The 9508-nt window shown below is 38.9% G+C and overlaps 1 protein-coding gene across 1 annotated transcript; it reads right to left on the bottom strand.

Moving 5' to 3' along the window:
• Positions 1-3321: 3321 nt before the first annotated feature.
• Positions 3322-8909, bottom strand: FRRS1L (ferric-chelate reductase 1-like; the record flags this gene model as incomplete). The annotated part of the gene is made up of 4 exons (XM_008943100.1): positions 3322-3813; positions 4271-4517; positions 8179-8317; positions 8825-8909. Coding segments are annotated over 4 exons (644 nt in total), but the record flags the coding sequence as incomplete, so codon positions are not given.
• Between the last annotated feature and the right edge of the window lie 599 nt (positions 8910-9508).

The raw sequence follows: 9508 nt of genomic DNA, 5'->3' as shown, positions 1-9508 counted from the left end.
CCCTACCCTACTTATTATTTAGTGTCATTTCAGACCTGGCTTATTAGTCATAGCAGGGTACCAGACAGACACGACAGTGAAAAAGCAAGGTCCCTTTGCAAAAGGCACTGTCACAAATACAAGCAGCTGATTTATCTTCCAACTAACTCGTGAAAATTACGTATAGAATATTTTAGATAAGCTGGACAGAGTGAGCAGAGGGTGATAATATGGTTAATGTTACAAGCAGTGATCTCAACTGAATTTTGTTCTGCATGGAAATAACACATTCAAGGACATTCATTAATGCCTTATGGTCATTGTCAGTCCTATCTTTCCAATTAATAATCAAAGTTAAATTTCCAGAGGACACCATACTCTAAATATGCGTTTTATGAACTCCATGCCTCTGTATTAGGTCACCCTGAATCAAATAATTCTCAAAACAAAAGCACTTTGGAAATAACATGTTAAGAACATATTGCTATCAGTCACCATAAAGAAACTAAATATTATTTTATTTGGAGAAGGAAAAGTCTGCCTCCTTTTCCAAAGTAGGCTTTTCCATATAGTTTGTCTTAGTACCTGTTAATGAAAAAAAGCCATAAAAATTATTTGAAGTGCCATAATCACTTAAGTTATTATGAAGAAAGTTACTTCCTGGTAACTTTGTATAACAGGGATTGTGCCTGCTTTTCAGTATTAAAAAGAGAAAAGGAAAAAAAAGCAAAACAAAAAAACTATAATACCTTCCATGACAAGTGACTATGTCCCCTCAAATGTTAAAACTTACCAAGTATCACACAAAGCTAAATTCCACCAAGCTAAAGCCTTTGTATTTCTCTTACGGCCTTTTTCTTCTCTTATTTTTTCACTACCAGTAATTTGGAAACACTTGTATCTTCTTTGTCTGTCAACTTCCATCTCCTATTCCTGCTTTTCCAATTCTGAAGAACAGCTCTCAAACTCAGCACTAAACTCCATCTATCAGCTGAAATGCCAAAGAATAGATTGCTTTGCTGCTTGTTGTGGCCTTCATTTCCTCCCACTTGATTAGAAATGCTTAATTAGTGCTAATTAAGTACTTTGAGGCTTGGGTGAAAGTTTTTATAGAAGTACATATTTCTGCTAACGCTTCAACATGAGAAAAATATGATGACAACACCACCAGACAGCACACTGACAAGTAAACTGAAAAAGGGGGCGGTGGGAATTATTTTTTTCCCTAATTCAGAACACAGGTACAGCTGAAGACTGGAGCAGTTTATACTTTGTAGCAGATATATCCTTATACAGCTCTGCCACCACTCTAAATTTGCTGTTGCTTTAGAGCCTGGACATCAAACACATCTGACTCCACCTAAGTGGAAAGCAGCTCTACACTTTTCTCTAAGCTGCACATTTACTTTGGCATTATTATTTTAATCTTAACATACCTCTGTGCTTGAGTCCAGCCAGGACTAAATCAAGCACTACACTGAAGAAGAAAAGAGGAGCCAAAATGGGTTTCTACCCTACTTCAGTACCTTTCAATTATTAGATTAGACCTTTAGTGGGTAAGCAGGTGAATGCCTGGAACTAAACCAGTAAATACAAGGCCACGAACTAGAGCAACCCTGAGGCTACTTCAGACAGCTGTGATCCCCAGAAGGAACTGCACCATCTCAGCTGCCTACAAATTAGCACAAACCAGAAAGAATTTGCCCTAAGGATTGCTTCACTTCACCTGGCTGCTGAATATAAAACTCATTACCCTGGCTTCAGCTCTCTGCTTCAGCCAACCATAAGGCTAAATTATAGAGCCATCGTGGACCAAAGCAGACCTTCCTTATTAGATGGTTTCCACTATATATTGCATTGGATGATGAGTAGGTTATGCAACTTGAGAGAAGTAATTTATACTAAATAAAGCTACTCTATGCACTTTCAAACTTCTTTTCCCGCTCCTGAACTCTAGTGCAGTAATTTTAAGGGAACAAATCCTTAAAGAGATCCATGAAAATATGTATTACTAAGCAATCTTTCTCTTGGAATAGGGGTGTAGTGTTTGTGATGGAGATAAATTAATTTTCAATTTAATTCATATATTTTAAGCATATGTTTGAAGAATACTGAGCCTAAAAAATACTTTACACACTTCAGTCTGTGAATAATGATGCAAACCCTCCAAAGCTAATCTTTTTAAACTCTGCAGCAGTGAGAATAGAAAGGTGGTCCTTCACATATTTTATCAGATCACGTGTTACAGAGTCTTCAAGTGTATCACATTAGATAGAACTTGGGCACAATTCAAATTTTAATTCTCCCTGAATAGAATTTTAATGCAATTTTGGAAGTGAATGAGCAACCTTCTCTAAGGACATTTGACAGCTATGTGTAGACATAAGTCATATACTCCCTGTTACGTGAAGAACAGGAATTCTCCACAAGAACTCAAACTTTTTCATAATATTTTGTGGGTCACAAATACATTTTGACAATTTCCATTTCTTTAATATTTAGCATTCATCTTTGTAATATTTATTGGTGATAAAAAAAACTAATGTATTTCCTCTTTAGCTCACTTTTTGCCATAGTAACTACATTTTAGCAATGGTTTGATGAAACTAAAAAAAACCCTGTTCTTCTTACTAACCCCTCTCTTTCCTTACACAGAATCTCAGTTATATTCCCATTTCATTGTAAGTTAACGCCAGCTGCCCATATTCATCTTTCACATGAACAGGATATACAGGCACACAACACAGAAAAACATTACTTCATACTACTACACAACTGCTTAAAAACATATCTACATGTCAGCAAAATTATTGTTTCTTCATAAAAAGAGAAAAATTATTTAATCTATTGGGAGGACATCCTATGGTTTGTTGGGAACTTCTATATTCTGTTTTACACCTGGTTTTCCTACGTATGTAGAATTTAAAACACTGTATTCTCCCTTCTCCTTGTTTAAGTAGCTTCATACCTCACTTGTAAAAGAAGTAGCCATTTATTTCAAGAAGGCTGTTGAAACACTATAATTTTAAAGGTATTCATCACCTCTTTTCCTTTGAAAAAAATAGCAGATTAATGCTTGATTATGCAGGCTTAGTTTTGGAAGGTACTAGAGCAAGTAAACCTTGATAAATATAAAAAACAATTGGGAGAACCGTCCATTACCGAAGGGCAGGTTTTATACTGCTGTGTCAGTATCTGCATGTTAAGTTCAGAAACTACACCTGAAGTTGTGTACAACTTCGGTTCTACACCAGAAGTACCAAACAGCATTGTAATGTTTTCCCAAATTTGCTTTTTGAGAGCAATTTGGAAGGCAATTTTGTTATTTGATAACATGTCCATCACTAAACACACACAGAGAGACACACACCCCCAACACACACACACACAATGATTTTACAAAAGTCTCCTTTTTTTTAAGCAAGTAGTCACAACACTAAAAATATTCCCCTGCGTGTTCACTGATTATTCTTAAATGATTTGTCACCACTTTGCCACTCAAAGGAGATGGTTATTTCATTCTCCTGAGAAGCTATGTTCAAAAGCAGCTAGATGAGGATGGTGGTGTGATATAAATTCCAATAAAAAAATGCATCGTCCATCCATATGGCCATCCATCCTGAGAATCTTCCACTGACAAATTCTTGACATCTTCCATTGGTCATGGGGTTCCCATCAATAAATAGAAGGTCAGTGCAACAATAAGGAGCAAGCAGAATGGAGAAGAGAAGGTCTGATAGGCAGCTGATGGCATGAAAATATCTTCATACTTGTAAATACTGACAACACGCTCTGATACGGGTGGTGAGTCTATATCATGACGAGTTATGGAACCTTTAACAGGTAAGGACAGAAAGAAATAACATTAGATGCATTTTTCCTACAACTGCCAAAGAAACAGGTAGACAGCCAAGTCATTTTCACACAGGAGCATGCACTATTACACCATCAGGGAGTACAGTCACTTCTCTTCTTTCTGAAACTAAACTTCTGAATAAAACAAATGAAATTCAAGTGAAGAGTAAACAGCCTTCAAAGGAATTCAGAACTTCTGTTACGAAGCTCTTCTAAATTTACCTTTGGGGAGTGGAGGTAATAACTATGTATCCAAGAAAACACAACATGTAGGCCTCTTATTTATCTTGGCTTCCTTTCCATCTGTTTTATAAGCCTCACGCTCCCAGAATTTTAGTTCATTACAAAAAACGGGGTCTAGTAAAGATAATGTAATTAAAAGACATTTATCAATTTTGGCACCTCAGTTCTGTCAGCAACGCAGAAATTAACTTACCTTGAATTGCTGGACCCCAAGCAAACAGATAGTACCAACTCAAGTGCAGATCTACTATGGTTTCCTCTCGGGGAACATATACAGGACGCTTGAATCGACAGGTTACACGATTGTTCTCAAACACCCCTTCTTCATCTCTGGCAGGATTCCTCTGGATCTCTTTAGCCCACTGACCCACGTTATAGAAGTGGTGTATGCGGACCCTCCCGTTGTCGTCGTGAACACAAGCCATAACGTCATCTCCTCCCTGCATGGTACAAACACGGCAAAAACACATTGGAGGAGGGAAAGCAAAAGCATCACAAAGCATCTCCTCACGTACGTATATTAATTTAATTATTAAAAGCTAGTTAACATCTTGGGCTCCACTCATTCTAAGTCATATATACAGAAATATTTGTTTCCCTAACCATGCGTCTCAATGAGATTGAAAAGCACAAAGTGGATAGTAATATTTACTCAACCTCACTGCCTCTGAATTGTCTTTTGGATCTAGGGGTTATTTTACCTAACATATATAACAGATTTGTAAGACATGATATTACCCTGACATCACATCATCCATTGATCAGTGCAAAGCTGTTTTCTTTTGTAATTTGTGAAATTCTGGGATCCTGCTTCATAAAACCTGGCAGTCTCGAATCCTTTATGAGTACGGAATCCACTGCATCACATCGCGGGCAGGAAACCAAGATAATTTAGTAAAACAAAGGAGACAGATCTACTAAATATGGTAAAATTAGAGTTTAAATTACACTCTGTCTTTTCTAATCTCTTCTCATGTTCACGTAAGGGAACATCGCTTCTCATACCTGTTCGTTCAGCATGTAGTAACAAAATAGAGAACACCAAAAGGTACAAGAAAAAAACCTGATCAAGACGTGGTTCTTCACACAGCAGAGACAGCCACCAAGCAGCACAACCAAGGGAAACAAAAGACAGGAGGAAGCACGAGACAACTGTTTGTAGAAGTCGTTCGTAGAAATACCAAACCAGGTCGCTGCCAAAGCAGTAGAGCACTGTATCCCTCAGGGACCAGCATTTAATTTAGGAGTACTATCTCATGGAAGCCTTAGTATCAGGAACCATTAAAACACTGCGCAAGTCAGATGAATGGCATTTTACTGAACACCACCGCCATGGCTAGCAGTGCCATGTTAAATACAGGCCGGGCTTCTCCCACACTAATCTTTCTTATATGTCATGCTGATGATGTCCTGCTGGCACAATGCCTGCTAATGTGTTCATCTCTCTGTTACAGGGAAAGGAGAGGAAAAGGGTGCATTGCAGCTCTCTGGGAATATTGCTATGTGGATTGATAAAAGATGTGCCAAAACTGAGGGAAAAAGGGGACAGCTAGGTAAAACACTTGCTTGAAGAGCTTTTGCGCCTTGGTGCTGCTGCAGTCAATCTTTCCAGCTTCTGTCTTGAGCCTACACTTGCTCTACATAACTTATTTTCCAAGTTTAGACATCTGTGCAAAAATCCACCATTCTTAAGTACAAAGAGGCTAAATAAAGCTGTTTTCACACAGGGGGAAAAAAAAAAAAAAAAACAACCAAAAAAATAAACCCAAACAAACCACAAACAAAAAAAGCATTCTGAAACTCAATTAAGAGAATGATACTAAAAAATCCTGCCTAGGCACAAAAGCCTACAAGAGGAACAGCATGTTATTTGAGACAAAGAAATAGGTCACAGAACTTTAAAAAAAATAATAATAATCTATTGAGGACACAAAAAAAGACTCTTTTTCCCGAACTTCTGTAGCTATGCAGGCTACACCATCCTCACTAGGGCCTCCAAAGTACAGCCCACTTCTCACAGCTATGCTGTTTTGACTCAGAGTCATTTTAGCATTAGAGCCTGCACATCCCAGGATACCAGAACATCTTGAAGGTTATGGAAAAGGATGAAGTCAGCAGAGGAACAAGAGAGGAAGACAGATGCTAGGTGGTTTAGTCTACTTGACTAATGGTTATTAGATCATGTACACAGCAAATCTGGAAGCAAACCCTTCTACTTTACACTTTATTGTTTTAATAGAAACTGAAACTGAACACAAAAGACAGAAGATACTGCCTGCTTTCCAAGGGACTGGTGAGATGCAGGCAGTGGGACCCTGGGATCTACAGCAGGTATATCAGAATTAATCAGCTATGTCTGATAGCTTGGGGCCAAAAACGTAACGGTGCTGAGCTGCCTTGAAACCCCTGTTGAGTACATTCATTTCCAAGCATCTAAACTCTTCCCAAAGTTTGGCTGTAAAACTGTTCCTTACGATATTAAAGCCATGAACTGTTTCCAGTGACATGACCTGTTCTTTATGACACAGAAGACTTCTACCTTTCTCGTGTTTCTTTACAGGGTTGTATGAAAACATATAGGTCACAACAACCCCAGGCACTGCTACAGGCTTGGGGAGGAGTGGCTGGAAAACGGCCTGGCCAAAAGGACCTGGGGGTATGGATCGACAGCTGCCTGAACATGAACCAGCAGTGTGCCCAGGTGGCCAAGAAGGCCAACAGCATCCTGGCTTGTATACGTGTGGCCAGCAGGACTAGGGAAGGGATTATGCCCCTGTACTCGGCACTGGTGAGGACGCACCTTGAATACTGGGTTCAGTTTGGGGCCCCTCACTCCAAGAAGGACATTGAGGTGCTGGAACGGGTCCAAAGAAGGGCAACAAAGCTGGTGAAGGGTCAAGACAACAGGTCTTATGAGGAACAGCTGAGGGAACTGGGGTTGTTCAGCCTGAAAAAAAAGGAGGCTCAGGGGAGACTTTATCACCCTTTACAGTCACCTGAAAGGAGGTTGTAGTGAGGTGGGGGGTCAGTGTATTCTCCCAAATAACAAGTAATAGAACAAGAGGAAATGGCCTCAAATTGCACCAGAAGAGGTTTAGATTGTATATTAGGAAAAACCTCTTCACTGAAAGGGTGATCAAGCATTGGACCAGGCTGCACAGCAAAGTGGTTGAACCACCATCCCTGGAGGTATTTAAAAGATGCGTAGATGAGGTGCTTAGGGACATGGTTTCCTGGTGGACTTGGTAGTGTTAGATTATGGTCAGACTTGATGATCTCAGAGGCCTTTTCCAAGCAAAATGAAACTATAACCCTATCTTTATATATATAGTAATAACTGAAAAGGAACTGCCTTCACATTTTCTCTCTGTTTCTCATTTTGACCACGATAAAGATGTTAAGTCAGTGCAAGTCTTCCCATTCATTTTTGTGGATACTAGCACAGGAGATCTAAAGTCTTTATTTTTTCAGACTACAGCTTACAACTGTACAAGAAACAGTCCTGTCCTCTGACTTGTAATTTAGGACATAGGCTCAGTATTGCTTTATATAGTCAGGAGTGTTTCTGTATATAAACGCCTACATTATGAACTGTATTTTAGTCCTAAAATTTTACCAAGTATCACAGACAAAAAATCTTTGCATAACCCATCTATTTCCAAGGTTTAACAGTGAAAACTGTACTGACATTGCTGAAAGTCAGCTGATATACTGAAGAATAAAATTACTTGCCAGTTAGTTTCTGATGTGCCTTTTGTCCAGGTAACACTCACATAAAGTGTGGCAGGGTATTTTCATGTGACTTGGCTTATCACTGAGGGCTTTTCTAATAAAAAGGCAAAAAGCTGATACCACTCAGACATTCAGCACTGAACTGAAATACTGCTGTAATTCTCAGAGAAGAAGCGAAGGACGTGTTAGGAAGGATGAGACCTTTTTCTGGGAGGCAGTAGGCCTGGCTTCTGGCCCCAGGGTGGCTACCTAATGGTGTTTTGTCTTCAGGAAGTCAGTTTTTCCATATATGCTCTGAGAGTTCAAATACAAACCATTTACATCCTAGCACAGAAAAGCACGCACACTGAAGAACTCTACATGTCTTACCATTTTCTTGTCTGAGGAAAATCCCACTGCCACCCAGCCATCAGTATCAGCACTCAGCTCAAATTCAACATCAGCTCCTATTCTGCGGTAGCTTAGAAAGTAGTCACAAGTCTCTGCATTGCATCCAGGTTTACCATACCTAAATGGGATTGGGAATAAAGTAACTTTTCCTTGCAACTTCCTGCTATGCAATGTAACTACATTTCTGAAAAAAAAAACAAACAAACCAACAAAACTAGAACAGATGTATGTTGGTATGACAGCAGCAAACTTATTATTTTATGCTGTACACAAAGCACCATTGTAATTGTTTGCAATTATTAGCTTTTTAGTGCAAGGATGTACACTATTTAAACACTATAGTCAGCAATTAAATACACACAGTATTACTTTGTTTGGCTTCCTAGCCCGAATTGTACAAGTGCTTCATGAAAATACAAGAAACATGAAAAGACTGTAGGTTCGTAACTATGACATATATCCTTAAATAATCCAGTGTCCTCAAATAATATAGTCCATAACTGTGAAGTATGTTCTTAAATAATAAAATTTATTAAAATGAATGTGGACCATTTACCAAAGTCTCCAGTGCAATCAGTCAGCATTTGCAAACATAAAGGTATCTGCACTCTTATCTCAGACTGACCTGAAGCACCCCTTGGTTTTTCCACAGTCATCCACTCTGATTTTTGCAAATGGATCCACAGGTGGAGCAGTAGGGAAAGGGTAACCTGTATAATCAAAGCAAATCATTACTAAACAAAATACAAGAAATAAAAAGCAGTAATACTAAAGAGAAAGGGTTCAATAGCATTTATTTTGCCTGCTGGTAACTGAGATGTTCAGACGAGGGACTGCTTTGTCACATACACAATCCCCTGCTCAGATAGTTCTCCATCCTGCTACCTAAGTAACACTGATAACTGAAAAAAAAATTTCTTAGGTTTCCTACATTTGTCATGAGAGAAAGATGCTGGAGAATGGCTTTACTACACTGAGGGCAAAAGTTAAGGCAGCCGGAACACAGAGTAGTGCACCCAACCACCAATTAGGGATCTCCACTCAGCTATCTCTTTCTGCCCTTTCAGTCCCATCAGGAAATCCATAGGGAAACAAAATCTGACTCCTTGGCTGTAAATGACAGTACGAAATAAGTATGAATGCACCACATTCAGAGCTGTAGGAATGGTTACCAAAAGAGCCTTATAATACATCCTCCGTGAAGATGTAAAATAGAGCATGTGTTGTGATAAAAGGTAAGAGAGTATCAAAACAGGGATTTTCCTGCATTTACAATCTGCAATAACTTGTGAAGGAAGAACCAGAAGAG

The sequence above is a fragment of the Merops nubicus genome, unplaced genomic scaffold, assembly GCF_000691845.1.
Source record: "Merops nubicus isolate BGI_N331 unplaced genomic scaffold, ASM69184v1 scaffold23116, whole genome shotgun sequence".
In the NCBI taxonomy this organism is placed as follows: domain Eukaryota; kingdom Metazoa; phylum Chordata; class Aves; order Coraciiformes; family Meropidae; genus Merops; species Merops nubicus.
Note: the sequence above shows the minus strand (reverse complement) of the source record. Positions and strands in the feature narration are given on the sequence as shown.